General features: G+C 37.0%; 4 protein-coding genes and 1 non-coding gene across 5 annotated transcripts; 4 read left to right on the forward strand and 1 right to left on the reverse strand.

Moving 5' to 3' along the window:
• The first annotated feature begins 1,451 nt into the window (after nucleotides 1-1,451).
• Nucleotides 1,452-2,906, forward strand: LOC105187822 (uncharacterized). Its single transcript, XM_011148868.3, has 4 exons — nucleotides 1,452-1,845; nucleotides 1,921-2,076; nucleotides 2,178-2,378; nucleotides 2,454-2,906. Exons 1-2 carry the CDS (start codon nucleotides 1,555-1,557, stop codon nucleotides 2,026-2,028), a joined length of 399 nt encoding a protein of 132 aa, XP_011147170.1. The 5' UTR covers nucleotides 1,452-1,554; the 3' UTR covers nucleotides 2,029-2,076; nucleotides 2,178-2,378; nucleotides 2,454-2,906.
• Nucleotides 2,907-4,292: 1,386 nt separating this feature from the next.
• Nucleotides 4,293-7,902, forward strand: LOC105187824 (UBX domain-containing protein 4). The gene is made up of 7 exons (XM_011148869.3): nucleotides 4,293-4,514; nucleotides 4,702-4,836; nucleotides 5,077-5,621; nucleotides 5,713-5,985; nucleotides 6,065-6,376; nucleotides 6,447-6,679; nucleotides 6,816-7,902. Exons 1-7 carry the CDS (start codon nucleotides 4,433-4,435, stop codon nucleotides 6,949-6,951), a joined length of 1,716 nt encoding a protein of 571 aa, XP_011147171.1. The 5' UTR covers nucleotides 4,293-4,432; the 3' UTR covers nucleotides 6,952-7,902.
• A 2,145-nt stretch (nucleotides 7,903-10,047) lies between these two features.
• LOC105187825 (homeobox protein ceh-19) lies at nucleotides 10,048-18,903 on the forward strand. Its single transcript, XM_011148870.3, has 5 exons — nucleotides 10,048-10,310; nucleotides 10,734-10,856; nucleotides 15,727-15,953; nucleotides 18,208-18,344; nucleotides 18,435-18,903. The coding sequence occupies exons 1-5, from the start codon at nucleotides 10,082-10,084 to the stop codon at nucleotides 18,646-18,648; spliced, it is 930 nt and encodes a 309-aa protein (XP_011147172.2). The 5' UTR covers nucleotides 10,048-10,081; the 3' UTR covers nucleotides 18,649-18,903.
• TRNAM-CAU (transfer RNA methionine (anticodon CAU)) lies at nucleotides 17,759-17,831 on the forward strand. Its single transcript has one exon. It is a non-coding gene; the product is annotated as a tRNA-Met (tRNA).
• A 391-nt stretch (nucleotides 18,904-19,294) lies between the features above and the next one.
• CycH (cyclin H) lies at nucleotides 19,295-21,058 on the reverse strand. The gene is made up of 6 exons (XM_011148871.3): nucleotides 20,714-21,058; nucleotides 20,281-20,505; nucleotides 20,028-20,201; nucleotides 19,737-19,962; nucleotides 19,549-19,660; nucleotides 19,295-19,452 (listed from the first exon to the last, which is right to left on the reverse strand). The coding sequence occupies exons 1-6, from the start codon at nucleotides 20,828-20,830 to the stop codon at nucleotides 19,311-19,313; spliced, it is 996 nt and encodes a 331-aa protein (XP_011147173.1). The 5' UTR covers nucleotides 20,831-21,058; the 3' UTR covers nucleotides 19,295-19,310.
• Nucleotides 21,059-21,300: the final 242 nt, after the last annotated feature.

Here is a 21,300-nt window from a genome sequence, read left to right on the forward strand (position 1 = left end):
TCTTAGAAACGCATGATCTCAGCTCGATGCGGTTTGCACGGATTAATCTTATTTCGGACCTAGATTAATGTCTTATAACAAATAATTTTGTATCTTGTACCCGGTGACACGTTATTTTCGCTCCGGTCGACCTTGAACTTTTCGCTGTAATATCTCGATAACGAATACGCGTACCTTGTTATAATTTGCGACGATCTTTCTTATTTTGGGTCTAGATTAAAACCTTATAATGCATATTTCCATATTTAATATTTCATTTTCATGCCTGTCATTTTTCCATCTTTCATGGCTTATATCTTAGAAACGCATGATCTCAGCTCGATGCGGTTTGCACGGATTAATCTTATTTCGGACCTAGATTAATGTCTTATAACAAATAATTTTGTATCTTATACCCGGTGACACGTTATTTTCGCTCCGGTCGACCTTGAACTTTTCGCTGTAATATCTCGATAACGAATACGCGTACCTTGTTATAATTTGCGAAGATCTTTCTTATTTTGGGTCTAGATTAAAACCTTATAATGCATATTTCCATATTTAATATTTCATTTTCATGCCTGTCATTTTTCCACCTTTCGTGGCTTATATTTTAGAAACGCGTGATCTCAGCTCGATGCGGTTTGCACGGATTAATCTTATTTCGGACCTAGATTAATGTCTTATAACAAATAATTTTGTATCTTATACCCGGTGACACGTTATTTTCGCTCCGGTCGACCTTGAACTTTTCGCTGTAATATCTCGATAACGAATACGCGTACCTTGTTATAATTTGCGAAGATCTTTCTTATTTTGGGTCTAGATTAAAACCTTATAATGGATATTTCCATATTTAATATTTCATTTTCATGCCTGTCATTTTTCCATCTTTCGTGGCTTATATCTTAGAAACGCGTGATCTCAGCTCGATGCGGTTTGCACGGATTAATCTTATTTCGAAGCTAGATTAATGTCTTATAACAAATAATTTTGTAGCTTATACCCGGTGACACGTTATTTTCGCTCCGGTCGGTCTTGAACATTCCGCTTTAATTTCTCAATAACGAATACGCACACCTTGTTATAATTTGCGAAGATCTTTCTTATTTTGGGTCTTGATTAAAACATTATTATGCATATTTCCATATTAATATTTCATTTTGATGCCTGTCATTTTTCCATCTTTCGTGGCTTATATCTTAGAAACGTGTGATCTCAGCTCGATGCTGTTTGCACGGATCAATTTTATTTGGAACCTGTATTAATATCTTATAACAAATAATTTTGTATCTTATGTCCGGTGACACGTTATTTTTGTATCGGTCTGGAACTTTCGGCTTTCATTTCTGGCTAACGAATAGGCAGACCTTGTTAGAATTTGGGAGGATCTGTCTTATTTTGGATCTAGATTAAAACCTTATTATGCATATTTCGATATTTAACATTTCATTTCCGTGTCTGTTATTTTTCCGTCTTTCGTGGCTTATATCTCGGAAACGCGTGATCACAGCTGGATGCCGTTTGCACGGGTCGATCTTTACTCAGGTTGAGCCACGGCACCATCACCTCCACATGGTCATCAACACGAGCAATTACCGGATCAAAGCCAATTCCTTGCCGAGTATCTTAGATTCCGAGAATGACGGCTACAATATAGACGAAAAAGTGGATTCAAATAAGAGCCCGACGTCCACTGTTAGTTACGGCAAGGAGAAGGTACGAAACAAACCGTGGAAGTACTTGCAGATGCAACGGACAACCGAGTGGATGACACCGCTGGAGATAGTGGAGGGTAGATATATCTCCATGGGACGAGCAAAACCTGAAGTTCAGACGTATGATGAGTGCAATGGGTTTAGACGAGTATGTGGCTCTCTTCATTTCCCTACTTAGCATATTTCGTAGTCTCTCGACAGTCACGATTAACTTCGTCCGCAGATTCCTCTTACCAATGGCGTCGAGATGGATCCGAACCCTGTACCTTCTACTCCTTTATTATCTGGTCAAGAACCGATTAGTCACGCTTCTTCCATATGCAGCAGGTAGGATTCCGGCATCAAGAGCAACGGCAAGCGAAGTAGTATACAACAGCAGGTACCGAAAATTGTGTATATATTTGATACAGCTTCAACCGCAGAGTGAATTACTTACCACAGAACGTGTTTCATTTGCATTATTATACAATCCTGTTGCAGTTATTCCTAATAAACAGCATGGCCCAAGGCGATCTTTTAGGACACAGGGTCAGTGGCTATTATACTTCTAGTTGGACGTTAAATTCTACTTACGAGCCTTCGTCGTTGATACCTCCTTACCCGTTTCCACCGATAGTGACGAATACATTCGGCGGATGCTTTCATAAACTGCGAAAGTGATCCGGTTCTCCAATTGATTAGGTAAGCGAATCGCTGACAGAAGTGTTGTACAAGTGATGGCAAAATCCATTAAGCCGGTCTTTCGTTTCTCTAAAGATGTGTCCAAGACAACGTGAGCTCTCAACGTTCGTACTTCGTTAAGCCACTGCTGTCCAACGTTACTCTCTTTTTCAAGAACAAGGAGATGGAGAAGGAGTAGTGAGAGAATGTGCACAAAGCTAGCGAAGGTATTGGCAGCAATCCGCCTACCCTGGCCACTTCGAGGTTCAACATGTATTTTGATATTCTGATATCCGCTCTGGTCTACACGGCCATCACGATCTTTTTTTTCATATTACATAAAAATATAAGGAAAAAAACCCTCTCGAGAGAGGAAGAGCTTCATAATTTGTATCCATTCTATTATGTCTATATATGAGAAGATATATTGATACATGGAAATATTCTTATATCTTGTAATCACATGCGCACATGGCAAAATATGTTTTTGAGGAGAACAAAGGAAAATATAATGAAGAAGATATGAAAAGAAGAGCAGAAACGAAGAGATGCCTGAAAAATAAGAAATTATGTTAACAAATAGCGTGAACAATATCATTAAAATGCAAGATGATGGTAAACGTTACTTTATTTGGTTTGGTATCCGTATTTGCATCATAAATTTCATCCTCTCCACCTCCTTCCTCTTCCATGTCCATGTTGTATGTCCCAAAAATTTAAAATTCGCTATAACAGCTGCTTCTGTATCTAATATCATTGCTTTTCTGCTACAGAAGATGGCTGTTGCTGAAACAATAAATCACATATAAATGTATAACAGAATCGTAACTATCGTAATGCAGCTTAATTCTCTTAATTAAGTTCGTATTGTTTTAAAAACATAAATATGTTTATTTATCTCTACCTTTTTCGGATGTCCCCCGGAGTATAAGACTTACATCGGATGATTCTTGTCTGTTCTGTGTTCCCTCATTTCCATTTAATGCTAGAGTATTAATTTCATCTGAGTCTGTATTATTATATGTCCCACAGCGTATATTTCATTTCTCGCCTTTCGTTGTGAGTCACTGCGCAGGCGTGCTCCGCAGGCGGAGCAGTGACTCTCATTCTTCTCGAGTCGGGATGCGTTCCGAAAGTTACAAAAAAACGGGCACAAACCTTTATGTCGGCGAGTGTACACTATTAAGCTAATATTACATTTGTCGTACGACAATCTCTTCGAATACGTTGATTGGTTAACAAACAGAATATTTCTAGGATTGCTTCGCGTACGCCAATCAATGGCCGCGTTTAATAGAACATAGTGATCAGAGAGCGCTTAGTGATTATTGTCTGTGATTGGAGCATTCTTTTAGATTCTTCATAGACCCAGAAATATTTACCAATCAGGAGCGAGATTCAGTGGAAAATCTAGTAATGTTGTCCAACTGTTGAGTCTGCTGAATGCAGCCATTGTATCCGAAAAGCTTGTCGTACGACACATGTAATATTAGGCTTATTGTTGTGGCACGGACATAAACCGCCTGTAATTGGATGTAGCACGGACTGCCACCACAAGCGTGTTTTACCGTCGAAACCTAAAAGGGGATGTAATTTCGTAGTTCTCTTCTCAAAATGGATACAGATGGCGCCCTTTCCCAGTGCGAAAAGTCGATGTTGCCGAAAACGCCGTGTTGGCCGTTTTCAGGTTCTTCGTTGGTATAAATCAGTGAATGCGTTCAGAAAACACAGCGGTTACACAACAGTTAAGTAATTCGTCAACATTATTGGTCTGAATGTAAGGATCTAATAGTAAGGACCATTAGTTACTAAGCGCTCAGTGAGAGCTTTGTTTTCTGGACGCAACCAATTATACAAACTGGCTTTATTTTACTTCGCTCGACTATAGCGCTATCTAGATTCGCTATGTATACAAATCGTTGTCCATGAACTCAGAGTTCTGTCATCATGGACGTAAGCTGTTAAATCTGTCATAAAATTTCAGGTGATCGCTACGCAGTTTCCGTCATTACGTCATTGCATGACAATATTATTGAAAAAGATAGATTAACGGAATATATAAATTCCATTGTACAATGAAGTGGTTTGTGGGAAGTATTAATGAGGCGGTTGTAATGTCAAAATCAAGGAAGGCAATTTTCGTAGTGTTTGTTGAAGGTACGTAACTACAGTGTTCTAGATAGGTTAGGTTTGAGTCTATATGTGGACATTTTTCTGTTTATTTAAAAGAAGCAACACTTACATGTACGTGATAATACACAGAGTGCACAATATGGATGCTATAATATCATTAGGCATATTTGCAAAAATCTAGATTGTATCATACTTTGGTATGTCCTTGTAGGCAAAGATGACACATCAGCACAACTTGGCCAGGTAATTAATACTCCTGAAGTTTCTTCTTGCTTGGAGGAAGAGCATTTTGTAGCTATCAGAGTGGAGAGTGAATCTGAAGCTTATGGATTTTTTGTACAGATCTGTATCCTTTTACATAAGTCTTGATAAAAATATTACATCTTTTTAGTTGTTTCATAAGATGAATTTCCTATAAATTTGTTGTAATTTAGATTATGTAGATATTCTAAAAAAAAATATTGACTACTTGCTTTTGGAAATATAACTATAAAAGTTTGTGATTTATAATAATACTACAGCAAACTCAGATGCTAAAAAAATTGCCAAATTTGTGTTCCCAAATTTTCCTTAAAATTATCATCAGATCAATTAGTACCAGTACCATCTTTATTTTTCATTGGAGAAAATGGTACTCCATTGGAAATTATTGCTGGTACTATAACTCCAGATGATTTAGTATCAAAGATTAATAATGTATTGATACAAGCAGGAAAGAAGAATAAAAATTTTTCATTGAGCTTAATTGATGCAGAACAGAAAGCTGCAATTGCTAGTAGCAGTACTAATACTGCTGCTGAATCTGCTGAATCTACTGAATCTAACATAGATAATGTTAAATGTAATTCAAATATAGACTCGACGTATGAATCTACAACAGCTGATATCTCAAATAATAAAGATGTTGCTACTGAATCTGCTGAATCTAACATAGATAATGTTAAATGTAATTCAAATATAGACTCAGTGTATGCATCCACGACAGCTGACATCTCAAATAGTAAAGATGTTGCAGAGGATTCTGTAAAGGCTACAACTTCTTTAAACAAAGAAGACAAAGACAATAATGAAGCATCGCAGGAAAATATTGAAGTCAAACAAGGAATACAAATTAAGGAATTAACAGCAGAGGTATGTGCAATGTACATAAATATGATGACAGAAAACTAACGACATAATTGCTAAACAATAATTTATACATTTGTTATGCATAAATTTACAGGAGAAGCTAGAAAGAGCTCAGATAATAATGGAGTTTCAACGAAGACAACGACTAGAGGAGGAACTGAAAAAAGAACGAGAACAGGAGATTGAAAGGCGCAAGAGGGGACGTGATGTGCAAAAAATGCGGCAAATGCAGCAAGATTTGGAGATGAAGCAAGCTTGCGAGGAAAGGATGCGGGAAAAGGCTGCTGAAGCAGCAGCTCGTGAAAAAGTTAAGCAACAAATTGTTCAAGACAAATTGGAGCGGAAACAAAAAGAGCTTGCACTGCAGGTACTGGTTTAGTCATTAATATTTAATTTATATTTTAAATTGAAATTTACTTCAAAATATATTCAATGTTACTCAACAGCAACAGTTGCAGCAACAGCAGCAGTCTCAACAAGAGCAACCTAAGCAAAATCCAGTACCTAGTAACGCGACTGTAACCAGAATTCAATTTAGATTACCCTCTGGTAGTTCTCATACAGGACAGTTTGAACCATCGAGCACTCTACGCACTTTACGCGATTACGTGATCGGAAATATTGAACTACCCTTTCGTAAATTCTCTATGTCTACGTCATTTCCTCGAAGGATATTGACTGACGAAGAAGACGACAAGACCCTTCTACAACTAGAACTAGTCCCAACTGCCGTTATTTTAATTCTTCCTCTGAAAAATGTAAATACGATTATTAGATTCTTATTAGTAGAATATAACACATATGCTTACTTTATATCTTCGTTTTCAGTCGAATGCTGCAACAACGGTCACATCGGCACAGGACGTTGGCTTTTTATCTCGATATATGTGGCCTTTATTTACGCCCGTTTATAATTTCATATTTGTCATAATAGGTTATTTCTTTGGCACTAACAGAAATACAGATCGCCAACGAAGTAATTCCGACAGCAATAATAGAGAAACAAGAAGCGCTGATGGAGCGACTCCACCGAATCGCCAAAATGTAGCTGAATCATCGGGGTAGGTTTTATAATAATTGCGTTAAATAGTTTTACAAATACGATTATACGGTTGTATGCACTTGCACTTGTAATATAACAAATTTACAAGGTACATTAAAGTTTCGATATATTAAACATTGCTATTCATAATGCAGTTTGGTTAGAAGATATTTGGGTAATCGAGAAGGAACGACAATCAGGGCTCGAGGAAATATACACAGACTGCATTCAGATGGTGATGATAATGACGAAAATAACACTTGGAACGGTAACTCTACACAACAAATGTAACTTAATGAAAATTTAATTCATGTCACGCAACCAATCGAATTTTTTTATTAATCTTAATATATAAATGCTATGGTGCAATTGATATCCAACACTTTTCATTGTTAAGCAACACTAAAAATTATTTATAACATATATTTTTCACGCAAGCCACATGTTCTGACAAATGTGTTTTAGTATTAATATTTAAATATATATACGGATTAGAAATATCGTGAAGGTAAATATTCGGTAAACAATATTTCATTGTCAGCATATACAAGGTGGCACTTATTTAAATTGCCTTCAAAACCTAACGTTTATTAAAATGCTTTATTGCATTCTGAAAAACGTGTATTATAATGCTAATACGCATATAATTATGCTAACATGATATTTAAAGTGACTCAATACATTCTGACATAACGCAATTAATATGGATAGAATATACTTGAAAAAAATGAAAATCATGAAAATAAATCGTGGAACCTTCGAGTAATGGGTGATATATGGACCAAATGTAACAAGTTTCGTAAATATCAGCGAATTATGAAAATCTCGTGAATGTTTGTTGACTTTTTAAATTTGAAATGTAGCATTCATTATATTGGCTTGTATAAATTTGAAGTTTAACAATAACATCAATTTCTTTTTTTATATTTTTCAAATTTAATCTCTTGTTTTCGATTTTGGACAGCAGATGCTAATTACATCGTTTCAATAATAGAATATATTTTGTCCACACTTTCTAGGCTATATCAATTTTATATTATTCACTGTTTCACAATAATACAATAGGAGTGTGATTACGAATTAAGATAGTATATGGAATATTGCAATTCGCCTATGTAAATGTCTTCATGTGAATTTAATAATAAGTAGGAATGTTTACTTCTGATGGTAATAAATGCACAAGATACAAAGGATTTGGTTTGTCGATGCCTAAAATAAATAAATATAAACCAATTTAAGACATTGTCTTTTTTTTCTTAATCCCTCATATATATAATGTAAGAATGTCACTTTGTTCTTTCTTGTTCTATATTATGTCACTTTATTATTTGTATATCTTTCTATACCTTTTCATAGCGCATATGTGTTTAATTATTGAGAACAAGATTCGAACATAGAAAAATTCGATAAATTCCTAAATCTGAAAAGTTATGCTGTTACTAAAGACGCTTGTTGCGAAATATTCTCGATCAATTGTAAATTATATTTCAATTATTTCTCTCTTGAAACTTAGAATACAATATGATGTCAGCTAACACAAAATTGCAATGTGGAGATTTTTCGTGTGTCGAAATATGATTCCAAAAATATGTTCAAGGCAAGAGAAAACAAACGCCAGAGATCTGTCGCTTCATGCCGCATTATGCGGCGGACACATTTAGAAAAAGCCAAAATTTACGACCATCTTGACTGTCAATAGCCACTTGTCAATTAAGTGTGAAATTAACAAACATTTTGGTTTGCTAGCTGTTGCAAAGGTTTCGGCTTTCTGGCCATAAGACATCACGGAAACCATCAGAGCGGTATTACATATATCGGTAACGTGATATCTTAGTCACACCCTCCGAGTGCTTCTAGAGAACATTGTCACATAATTTCAATCCTCGTGATAAATCAAACGATTTCACTCTGCTGGAGTGACAAAAAGGAGTTGTTCTTTAACGTTGTTCTTTAACAAGGATAACAATGTCGTACTTGCGAAAGTTTCGATTTACATTTTTGAAAGTCCATTGAACTTAATAAAGAGTTTTACACAAAGTATGCGAGAATGAGTGCTGCATAATGATCAGAGCAAATCTACGTGAATTCTTTCATTAATTCGTACTATGGTAACATACAATATACAATTGAATATTTAATAATCTCATGAAAATCAACAGTTAATTGTACGCAAGAAGAAATTCACTAAAACGTAGTACGATGTAAATTTTCCTATATTTGTGACAAACTATTTTTTGATGTCTAGTGGAAAATCCAGTTTTTCATGTTTGTTGAGTGTACTTGAAATGATCTCATTGTTATATACGGTAATCCGTGAATATGTGCACCACATGGGAGAAATGTTTCTCGTCGCAATAACCGCCAGCGCCAAATGGCCACCGAAATAGCGATTTCTGAAACGCAGATACATTTGTCGAACGTATTGTTAAGTGGTCTCACGTTGTCGAATCAATTGCCAAGTCATTATTTCAAATATCTATTTTCAGCGTAGGATCATCTACGTGGCTTTTTGCAAGCGTTCATATCTTCAACTGTACCGATCAACCAGAGAGTTGTTGCCAGATAATAATGATCCCAAAGGAGCGAAGATATTTCTCCGACTCGAGGCTAATTCGATCGTGATTATTTAAATTGTCTACACGCATTCTTGCTTTAGTTACGATTTACGATAACTGTATTAAGTCGTTGGGCTTCATAACTGAATCAATTTCACATCGCGTCTGCTACTTATCACGATTATTAAACGGCGTTCCAAGGCGGTGACAGAAATTTATGGTCACCTCATTACCACCGTTTAGTGGTCGCTACCGTCTCACACTACGAGATCATTAAAAGCTCCTTCCAGAAACGCACGTGCTTGCCAAGACCCGCCCAGAGGATGGCGCGATTGGTCGGTCTTATGATGACGTTGTGAGCACGTGGCTCCGGAATACCGCCTCGAGGGACGAAGAATTTGACTTGTGTGCCAAAAAAATATTGTTGAACACCGTGTGCAACCCCAAGTCGCTGGTTTCGGCTCTAATCTCTCCAACAGATCAAGGGGTATCAATGTAGCCAGCTTTACTATCTGTTCGTTTCAGTTATCGATGTTTTCCTTCTTTTTCCGTGTTTCGTTTCAATTTAAGTGTAATGTGCGATGTCTGTGCAGGATTTCGTGAAAACAAACCGTAGTGTGACATATTGAAGTCGCGCAATTACATCTTAGTGCAGTTTTATAGTTGGTTTTAATTGGTGTTTAAGTCGTTACACGTCGGTTAAGTATAAAAGCAGAGTTCCTTCCTTTAAAGGAAACTAGTGAATGACTGCGAACTAAAGCAACACTTTTGAGAAAAAGTATCGTGAAAAAAAGAAGAGAAATTAACATATACCATTTTAACGTTCGCGAGACAGTTATTTGAAAGGCTATGAAGACTTGAGATAAATGCTACTAATAAACGTGAACACTTCTGAGTATTATCTCAACCTAAATAACTTCAAGATGTCCGATGAACAATTTAGAAAATCCGATTTATTAAGGGAAGCAAACGATCCCGCGGAAAATCCAAAGGTGTGTTCTTTCAGTATCGAAAGATTATTAGCACCAAACAAGAAAAATGAAGAAGAAAATAAGTTTCTACAGCAGACCGATTTGTCCCCACATTGCCAAGAAAGTAAGTAGTATAACAAAATACATATCTTGATTTATTACAACTAAACTTTGTTAAACATTTCTAAAGAAAGGAATACTTTGTGTTCACTTTTATTTATTACTTCCTTACATTATTTTATCATTGTTGAAAGCTTCTTTACACAATTTTCTATGTATGTAGAGTTTTCTATGTGAGTAGATAATAAAATTTATTATTTATTTATCTAATTTTTCAATTTAATAATCTACAAAATATAATCTTTTGAAGCATGAATCAATAATTTATCTTTTTGTTATGTAACAGAAGATAACTCTTGTTTAAGGATGACAATATATATTTTCTTCTTATTTGAAAAGTTTTTGAATAGGCAATGATCTAGGCATATCAAAACCTATAATGAGCACGAAGCAAAATAGTTACAAAATAGTTGCATATATTTGCTAGGTAAGGAATCGGACACGGGAATGCTTGTCGCTCCCGATTCATCCATGTCAATAGCGGAGGAAATTGAGCTTGATGATGCCGATATGGTTTGCTCGACATCTCCGGAACCAGACATGTATTACGGTGAGTTTCATTAGAGTATCATTAAACATAATTGAGTTTTCAGACGATAAATGCTTACGATAAAATATTTTATCTCTCAGTATGAATCTTTTTCCGTAAAAAGAGTCCGTATGTATATTTCTTTGATATTCAACAAATCCTCGAATCGTCAATATATTTGTGTTAACGCCAACCCTGGGACGGAAAAATGTGCACGTTACACAAGTGTCGAACATCTGTGCTTATTTTGTTAAATCATCCGCTTAATAAAGACATTTCAAGCGAAAATGAATGAATAAAGATTTCGGGAATGTTTGAATACGTTGATAATAGCTAACAAAGTTATCTCAGCCGAGAATGCCGTTACTTTATCGTCGTGAAAGCATTTAACATAGATATTTGGCTTCTCAAATCAAACGATTAAGAAAGTTATCTTCACCATAAACATCGGTAATTTACGATTGAAACGGAGTTTCAATCGTAAAATGTTACTGACGCGCGGCATGTCAGAGAGAGAGAGAGAGAGAGATTAATCTACTCTTCATGACGCCTGTGCAATTTTATTTTATTTGAAAAGAGATTTCTATATCGTATAGTCCTTCCATGCATTAATAATTCCATTAAGAATGGTACAATCTGAAAATATAATTCTTTATATTATTAATTGCAGGCAAATTATCGGCAAATAATATTTCTTTGAGAAGCTGCGATTTCAAAAGAGAGACTTCAAAAAAGATATATTTAATAAATCATGAAAATTGAAGATAACTTATTTTGGAGAATGATAGTGACAGCTTCTTTTATATGTTTCTTTTTATTTTATATTAACTTGACAGCCACGAACGGAAGTTTCGAATCCTCTTTTACGATGTGCTATCCGCAAGTATCTCGACGGTGTTAATAAGAAGCAAAAATAGTCTTCTTAACTAATGACGGCGCAAGTGTGCGTGTGTCGTAAGATCTCCATAGATTATTTGAAGCCTTTGAGGCCGTCGAGAATTATATTACCATCCGCCGAAACCGATTTTGCATCGGTTAGCTGGCAACATTATTACGGAGTGCCAGAGGAACAAATTGTTATAAAATCCATATGTGACTCCTTGCGGTAACGAATTCGTAAGATCGCATGGAGAGGACTGTCGCCTGTGAGTTTGATCCATTACTTCCTGCAGGTTCCACGCCCACTCAATGTTTCTGCTCTTCGTCCACTATTTATTTGTCTCCTGCTAATTCTGTCATGGAAGTGCAGCAAGACCTGCTGTCTTGCTTGCAATAAAATTTCAAAGACCGATACCCTAGTGAGGCTTCTTCTCGAGACTTTCGTTAACGATAACGTATCTCTTTCGGAATGTGTTAAATTGCCCAGAAATTGTTCCGAAGAAATGAACGCTCCCCGGTATGAAATTTCACGTAGAAATGACCACTTTTCCCGGAGAATATTCTCGTGCGAAATTTATGAACTATTCTGAAAGGGTCCCTTCACGATGTTGTAGTTATTGTTGGCTAGCCATTCTACGATGTGAACACCATTAGTTGCTCGTCACTGTAATTCTTTCGCCTAAAGTTATTTTCGAGGATGTTCCTTCTCAGGACACAACAGCAATAACACTGTCTCTAAAATCAGAGTTGTCTTGAATACATTTTAGCAGACATACGACACAGTGGAGAACGATCTTGTCCGCGATTTACGGATAATTAATACAAGAGTCGAGCGATTTAATTTTGCGGAATCTGAAGGGTCGCAACGACTAATTTCCATGCGAGGGCACGACTCTGCGCCATGATTTATACGTCGTAATGGGCAAAGCGATAAATCCGAGATCTAAGGAAAGGACAATCGTCGTTTGCGTCGTGCGTTGCGAGTGAGATATGTGGGACGTCGCGTCCAACTACAAAGCCGTCAACGTGGTGCGTAAATTTTCGTGAGGGAACAGCATAAAGAGCGAGGAACGACGCGAGAGAAAAGCGTTTCTTCTTGAACGGGCCCATTATGATTTGGACAACAGTTTTACTTTCGTATTAATGCTGTCAGAGTAAACCGGCTGGTGTTTATATAACCGGATGTCTAGGTGTCCACCTGGTACTTAAACGCGCGGTATTACCCGAAATACTCGAGTAATATCCATCTGTTCTCTGTTAATAATTTCCGTAGCAACTAAATTTATATCGACTGATTTTCCGTTTTGTTTTCTGAGGAAGCAGGCGATACTCGAGGCGATTTGGATAATTTTCACGATAATTGGATAACCGGGTGTAAAAATTGAAATTAACCAAACTTCAATTTTTGTAATACGTTACGTTACTATTTTGGCCAAGCACGTTTGACTTTAATGAGTAATTTAAGGGATTTCTTAAATTTTCTTTAATATAAAAAAATATATATATATATATATATATAAATTAATGTCGAGATGTTAAGCTCTTAGACTGAGATGAGCTCGTAACAAAGGATCTATTCGTCGAATTATCTCCGAGCCAGATTTGCCAATCGTTGCGGCTCGTGCACAAATTAATTATCCTTACGAATGACGGCAAGCATGAAATCGGAGGTAACGTCAGACGAATGAGATTTAGCCGCGCTTTATCGTGGACTGCGCGTTCTCGTGCCATTCGTCACCGAATAATTAGGAGACAAGTTCGCCGCGGCTCGCAGCAATTAGGAAAACTAGAGGGTGTGGTATTCTATTTCCGCGACGTTCAACGCGTCTCTGCTTCTCAAGCTTCACTCCCCTTTGCCCTTCCCTGTCGTCGGCTCCTTTTTGCGACCGTATCCTCTACACCAATCCTTTCTTGCTCCTTCCGAGAGCTCATTCGTCGATGCAACCGAGTCAGAAATCCGACGACAAATGAGCCGTGCGGGAATCACGCCTTGCAGACTCTTTTCTTCTGCACATGCTTCCGGTTGCGAGCAAGTCGCGACGATCTCACGTACGTCGCATATTGTATATGTTGCTAGAAGAATCATCCGTTGAATTTAATTACTAACATGTTAGCGATAATAATGAACAATTTTATATCTTCGACTGTAGTGGTAAGAATAACCACTTGTATTAAGATCAGACAAAAAGTTTGATTCAACTTCGTTTCTATCCATGAAGGATCATAAACAACGAGGAGGCAATCATTTTAGTCATTTAGTTGACAAGTGATTCGTTTTCATTGAATACAATATTATTCGCTATTTTCGGTTTCTTTTATTCCACTTGTATGTTTTAATAGAAAGCGAATACAATTGCGGGGAAACGGGTTACTTCTTGTTTGTGTTATACGTGTAATGTTTGTTTATTCAATAACAAATCAATGGGGACAAAGACGGTATGCACATTTTCATAATGTCGCGACGAACCACAAGCGTAAATTTATTTCTCGATATTATATTCGAAAGTTTCACGAATATGCACGATATGATCTAAGTGCGAAATATCGAGAGTGCTGTCTCAACGGCCATCATAATCCTCTTTTGAAAACACGAAAGCGAAGAGCTGCATCGAGTACGCACGTCAGTAGCGTGTTACGCACAGAGTGAATTAGAGGCGGTACGGTTTTAGCCGACGATTCTGTACTACGGCTGTAGGCGAGGAAAGCACGAAAAACGCGCGAGAAACGCGACAATTACGTCGCCATCTGACAATTAGTAGCCAGTAAACGGCGCTCCTCTGAACGACTCCGCCGTGAATAGTTTTTTTCGGGATATTTATTGCCGGTGCAGCCCAAGAGGGGCCATTTAAATTGATCTTCTTCTGTTCCCAAGTTGGATAGCCTCCGATTCATCGACACACCGAAATAACTAATGCTGAATGAGCCCAGATGGTCGGAGGAAGGACAGAGGAAAATGCTTTGTTTCCTCAAAGTCGGATTCTCCATTTCAATCTCGATCCTCGAGATTTTCAATTCATTTTCGTATTACATGCTTAATTTTCTTTATATGATTGTTGCAATAACCAACTTCTTTGCCGTTTTCCAAACAGCAGACGATGTTTTTTGCATATTTATGTTTTAAGCAGATATTTCATATATTTCATACCAGACTATTGTCTGGAAGATAATAAACATATTTTGCTGGAAAAGAATATTACTGAAGGACACGTAGCTCGCAAGGAGTGGCGAGCTAAATCTCAGTAATATCAGCATTGGTAACGTTCCCAACGTTAGTCGCAAGTGTTCCGTAGAAACTCACTCGGTCGTCGCGATGCTACGCTTTTTCGTCGGATGACGAATGGGCAGATAATTAGAAGATGATCCTCCAGCGTTTAAGAGCGTAGTCTTGTTACCAGCCGCCTGAAAGCGAGTCCGAAGGCATTCCTCACGACGTGCGACGCGACGTCATGTGTACGGCCTCCTCGTAAGCCGGGATAAATATAAATATAAACAAGTTCGACGGACGAAAAAAGAGAGTCCCGAGATTGATGAGGAAGAGGATTCCACACGGGGATAATTGGAGGCCGCTTGCACTCTCGACGGCATAGGCTCATTCAAAAGCGATTAAAAGGATGAAGAGAATACGGTGTTCACGACGAAAGTAACGACTTTCGCGTGAATGATGACGCGATCTCGATGTTTGCGGCAATTATTCGCGCACACACCGTTGTGGTGACACTTTCTCATTTCGACGTCGGGCGACATGCAGCGCTTTGTAATTTGCAGTTACTCAATCAAACCGCGTTTGATAGCTTATTACTGACATTCACCGACATTCGACCGTGAAAAAGCGCATTCGCTGAGTAACGCTCGATTTCACCTCCGTGATGTCATAAATGTCGTCGTACCGTTGATGCACTCGTACTGTTGCTAATCGGTTGCAGGATACACTGGGGTACTTAAGGGGTACAACTCGACAAAGTCATGTTACTGGTGTTCCTCAGCGACATAAGAATGCGAAACATTGTTACAGAAGTGTGCACCAGCAGCAGCGGCGCGAATTCCACCACAGCAACAGACAGAGACGTCCAAGAGAAGAACGCCGGCGCTATTAGCGACGACGAGAGGAAGAAGAGACCGCGTACTGCGTTCACTGCCGCGCAGATTAAGTCCTTGGAGGCAGAATTTGAGAGGAACAAATACCTGAGTGTGGCGAAGCGGCTGCAGTTGAGCAAAAGCTTAAAGCTCACGGAAACGCAGGTATGTTAATTGTTTCCCCTCGAGGAAGTTGCATCATAGAGCCGATTTTACCTCGTCCCAACGGTAACTAGGAGCCACTCGTGCACGCATTCGTTCAGAAACAAATTTAATTAGAGCAAAGCAAGGAAGAAGTCAGAATATGTATAAATATCACGACCCACACAGGATGTGCGCCCGATAAATCGCGACAGCGTCTTCGACTTCCGTCGATTTTCCTCAGCACCTGAAGGAGTTTGGGTGCCTTGTACCTCGAGTTCCTTAAAATCAACTGACTCTAAATTATGGGCCTATGGAGCGCCATGTGTTCAGGCGCCAGATCATGGCGCCATGGGGGAGGATTGTCCTTTTAAGACCAATTAGCATTTGCACACCCTTCTTTCCAGCGAACTGCCCTGGACAGGAATTTCTGGCCCAGTATTCAATCTTGTCAAGGGCATTTTTTCGCGTATCTAATGGACCCAGATTTCCGTCATGCAACACGCTTCAAGTTAAGCACAAGGGAACCTTGCAAAGATAGTATATAGAACATGGAACTGGTACGTCACGTAAAAAATAGCATAAGCAAAAAAATTATCGAACCAATAAATGCGACAGCGTTTATTGTTTACTCAATATAAGCGTCCCGTATGTGATGTTCTCTAAGTAATTGGATTGTAGCGCATCTTTAAGGAAATAGAATAATTTTCCCTCTACATCAGCCACGAGAGGTTTACTTCGATTTTTGCATCGACCTTAATTCACCGTGTGTTCTCAACGGGCATTATCTTCCACGATTAATCCGCGAGAGTGCTGCAATTCCTCCAGATGACCGATGCTCTCGCAAAGCGTCGCGCGAAGTGCGAAGACGCTGTTGCATAACGTCTCGGGCCGTTCACTTTGTAGCGTGCGCTTTATACCCGCATGCCCTCTAAACTAATTAATTTACGGCACGCACCCAGGATATTCACCATCGCGGAGATTGCGTTACGCCGTCATCGCCGGCTCGTTGCTCGTCGGCAATAATCGCCAGCGTCGGCCGAAATATCGCGAACGAGCCGGATAATTATCCCCGCGATCGCGGCCGAAAGGGAGAACGATCGGAGGACGGATCAGAGGCAAGAAAGAGACGCGTCGTGCCGTAGACATAACTGTCACAATATTTCTCAGAGTTAACGAGCCGGTTCGGGGGGGCCCCTTTTCTCCTCTTCTCGCACGCCTATCTCATACGTCCCGTCGTCGCGCAGCTTGCATCCGCGGCGGAATGAAATGTACCGAGCGACGGCTGCTGCGCGCCGTCGAGGCGACGAACCGGAGAGGCGTCGATTTTTTAATTAGGATACATGGCTGTGACTGGATACACTCGCGAGCCGGCTATATCTCTGGAAAGATTTAAGTCTTCAGAAGAATTTAGACCCCTCTATACGAGGAACAATGTTGTATGCTCTGCATTTTCTGCTTCGTAATGTGTTATTGCTAAGTAAAATGGCTCTCGGTGCGGATATTTTCCGTGACACTGCCGCCTGAGTTTCTCAAATTCATATTGTCGTAGAGAAAAGTTGTTGCAATTTCGATCGATAAGTTTTGTAAATAATGATTTGTATTGTATTATCAAATGACTATTTATCAGTACATGCCAACACTTATTTTGTTTCACTATAATCTATATGAAAAATGAACACTTTTTCAGACTATCTCAAACAATATAACATATTATTTAAAAAGTTTTTTTTTCTTTTACACTTGTTTAACACTTCTTTTACACTTGTGACATATATGTAAAAAGTGCAACTAGGAATTTCTTGATTAGAAAAGCCAAGCTTCCAAGAGCCTCGGTAGCGCAGTAGGCAGCGCGTAAGTCTCATAATCTTAAGGTCGTGAGTTCGATCCTCACCCGGGGCAAATATTTTTACACTCCAGTCACGATAAATTATAATGGCCAAACCTAGAGATTACACGTTTTTATATAAAATTTTTAATAATATAAATTTGAATACAACTTAAAAATTATAATTGACTTATAGACATTCCGTTATAGTAGCTTAATTTCCCTTCTAAGAAACAATTCTCTTATAAAACAGTAATTATTGTATATTGATAAAGGCTAATCATAATAATGTTAATTGTCACACTGATATTAAACAATTAAGCGTTTCTTTTTTTTTTTATTCGAGAATCAAAAGAATCAACATAATTTTTTGCGATTACGCATGTGTATTAAATTATCCTATATCGCTTACAGTTTAAGTTGTATAACCTTCGACTTCAACTTTGACAGATAAAGATATGGTTCCAAAATAGACGGACCAAGTGGAAGAGGAAATATACTAATGACGTTGAATTGTTGGCACAACAATATTATTCGAGTCTAGGAATTCCAGCACCTCGTCCCATTTTTGTTGGAGATCGATTGTGGTAATAGTCTAATCTGACATTAATGCAAATATAAATTATATCTCAGGCACATTTTACATATATAGTATGTTAATAATATGTTTCTTCTAGGTTTTTTAATTATCCAGCACAACCACAGCCAGCAGTACCGCTTTTCCCTCAGCATTTAACGCCGTTGCCATTGCATCCTGCATTGCCTATTGTACAACCACTACCCAGTAATTTGTCAATGAGACAACAAACGTCTATCTTCCAAAATATGCCAACCAATCATATTACACATCATCTTAATCAAAGACTGGACTTCAGGCACCATGATCCTTAGTTTTATACAGGTGCATCCATCGATGGTGGAGAAACATTAATAATACTATTGTCTAATATGCGTAATGTGGCGTAATGCTAAACTTGATAAAAACAGATGTTTTATTATAATTTGTTTAAATACTAAACAAGTAAATAGGATTCCAAAGGATTATTATAAAAGATAGGCATATTACATAAACATATATCTGTGCTCCATTTAATTTGTATTGGTTTGAAATTATGTTTTACGTAAATGCATTACAGCTGATTTTCGACAAAGAATATACTCGTATAAATAAATTGTTATTTATGTTTTAAAACATAATTGTCTATGAATATATTCGTTATATAAAATTCTGCAATATAAATTGTATAGGGGGCATATAAAAATAATAAGTCTATAATAAGTATTATGTGCAATTGATATTTCTTTATATATGCATTTATAAAGATACATATAGTACATGTTAAAATAAATATTTCTTAATATTAATTTCTAAATGTAAATTTAAAGTATAACGCTTACGATTAAAAATACAATTAAAAAAAAGAAAAAATGAATAAAATCTAATCTTATAAAGTTTTACATCAAAAGAATGTATGCAATATGCAGATGACATTTAAAATAACATTTTGTATAAGATTTTTATTATAATCATTATACAAAATTTATGTTTATTATTACACAGCAGAAGGAGATAGTATTTTACCAACTCCCAAAATTTTTTCATCATGTGCTGCTTGATCTTGAATAATTTTTGCATATCTCTCATTGTCCTGCAGATCTTCTTCATCTAGCATTTCTTGCATTCTTTGTTTGTATCTAAAATTCACATGTCGTACCAATAATATTTTTCAGAGATAATAACATTAAATTTGTGTATACAAATATACTTATATTTCACTATCATATACTTACATTTCACTGTCAGGATTATTTTCTTGATTCCTACATTTATCTAATTTCTTTTCTAATGCTCTTACTACTTCTCGTGATGGAGGTACAGATTTGGCAGCCATTGAACGCATTTCTGTGTAAATTATTAGATATAAATAACTCATATATAAAAAATATGCAAATGTTTGTGATATATAAGTTGTACTTACTGCGAACAGATTCTATAATTCTGCCTAACTGCTCCCTTGCAAACAATATGTCAGTAACATAGTTGTCTAAGCTTGCAGAAGCTTTGGATACTGCATGTAAAGTTGCAGCCAATGCAACCTGACTTGGAGCATAAAGAAGGACACTGTCTGTCAGGAAAATCCTTTCTAAAAAGTCATCTATATATGGCCTTAATTTTTCAGGATTATCTAAACCTGAATACCTTGTCTACAAAAATACTTATGATTTATTTACTGATTTATTTGCAACATATTTGATAAATAATTACATACCTTTATATCAATCATTATTCCTTCCACAGGTCTAAATGGATTATGAACAGTGAGATTATAATTCAATTGCTGCATTAGAAGCAATTCATTATTTAGAATAATATCAGATGCTTTTCCTCTATCTCCTTTAATATTTGCTACAAATTGGGATATTGAAACATTAAATTCTTCAACCTAAAATAGAATATTTGTATAATAGAATTGAAATTATCAATATTGCGAAAAAATATTAATATACTAAAAGAACAATTACTTTGCACGCTAGGTAAACACAAGTAACCAAGATTTCTTTTGGATGATAATCCATTACACTGTTTCCAAGATAAAACCTTTTAAAATAGTGTAAGGCAGTAGCTATGGTAGCACGTGGCATTGGTGGGTTGAAACGTCGACAAAAGTCCCTCAATTGCAATTCATAGAATCGAAGTAATGTACGTTCTTCTGTATGTGAAAGGAAATGTTCTTCCTTTTGTTCTGCCTATTCAGATAATAATTTGGTTTAGATAATAATTTGTTATAATTGAATGATTATTATTATATCATATATAATAAATTTATCAATTTAGCAAATAGCTATTACATATATATAACTTAAATTTTCGACACCGACGTTGATATGGATATTGGTTTCCTCAATTATATGATATAGATATGAACAGAGGAAAGAAACAAAAATAAAAACTTACAGTCATGTTAGTTCCATGTTTTGCAATAAAGTCAGCGTTAGTTTTCTCTCTCAATGTAGTTAATTCGGTTTCGTCGCTGAACATCCAGCATTTCTTTTGTGTACTTTGTGGAAACATCCTTATCGTATATGTATGATTGAAGAAATATATATATAATAATATAAAAACAAATTCGGCAATCTTTAGGATTTATATACAAGTCGGTATTCAGTTTCACAGATTTTATCTTCTTTCTTTCTACAACTCTCTTTGAGGGATACAGATTCACGTGGTTCCGCATCTAATGATACCAGTGATCTGTTCTTTGTAACTGCACTGTTGAACTGGTGTAATAAGTTAAAGTGAGACAAATATAGGTTTTCTCATTCTAGCTTATTGCATCAGTTCAGCAGCGCAGCTACAAAGAACAGACCAAACAGCTGCGTTCAGCACAGAAAAGCTTAAGCCAGCGGCACACGGTGCTTGTTTTTGTGCTGCATTTCTTGTTAGATGAAAATCTGCGTTCTGATTGGTACATTTCCGAAGATGGATGGAAATGCACCAATCAGAATGCAGTATTTTCATCCAGCAAGCAACCCAGCACGAAA

Source organism: Harpegnathos saltator, unplaced genomic scaffold, assembly GCF_003227715.2.
Source record: "Harpegnathos saltator strain DR-91 unplaced genomic scaffold, Hsal_v8.6 scaffold708, whole genome shotgun sequence".
Classification (NCBI taxonomy): domain Eukaryota; kingdom Metazoa; phylum Arthropoda; class Insecta; order Hymenoptera; family Formicidae; genus Harpegnathos; species Harpegnathos saltator.

Excerpts from the sequence above, each read along its gene's own strand:
- LOC105187822 (XM_011148868.3), top strand. The coding sequence starts at position 1,555 with ATGGTCATCAACACGAGCAATTACCGGATCAAAGCCAATTCCTTGCCG. Across the intron at positions 1,846-1,920 it reads AGTGCAATGGGTTTAGACGA|ATTCCTCTTACCAATGGCGT; the intron begins GTATGTGGCTCT and ends CTTCGTCCGCAG.
- LOC105187825 (XM_011148870.3), top strand. The coding sequence starts at position 10,082 with ATGCTACTAATAAACGTGAACACTTCTGAGTATTATCTCAACCTAAAT. Across the intron at positions 10,857-15,726 it reads GGAACCAGACATGTATTACG|AAGTGTGCACCAGCAGCAGC; the intron begins GTGAGTTTCATT and ends ACATTGTTACAG. Across the intron at positions 15,954-18,207 it reads TAAAGCTCACGGAAACGCAG|ATAAAGATATGGTTCCAAAA; the intron begins GTATGTTAATTG and ends CAACTTTGACAG.
- CycH (XM_011148871.3), bottom strand. The coding sequence starts at position 20,830 with ATGTTTCCACAAAGTACACAAAAGAAATGCTGGATGTTCAGCGACGAA. Across the intron at positions 19,661-19,736 it reads AATTATAGAATCTGTTCGCA|AAATGCGTTCAATGGCTGCC; the intron begins GTAAGTACAACT and ends TAATTTACACAG. Across the intron at positions 19,453-19,548 it reads AATAATCCTGACAGTGAAAT|ATACAAACAAAGAATGCAAG; the intron begins GTAAGTATATGA and ends TGTGAATTTTAG.
- LOC105187824 (XM_011148869.3), top strand. The coding sequence starts at position 4,433 with ATGAAGTGGTTTGTGGGAAGTATTAATGAGGCGGTTGTAATGTCAAAA. Across the intron at positions 4,837-5,076 it reads TGGATTTTTTGTACAGATCT|ATCAATTAGTACCAGTACCA; the intron begins GTATCCTTTTAC and ends AATTATCATCAG. Across the intron at positions 6,377-6,446 it reads TAATTCTTCCTCTGAAAAAT|TCGAATGCTGCAACAACGGT; the intron begins GTAAATACGATT and ends CTTCGTTTTCAG.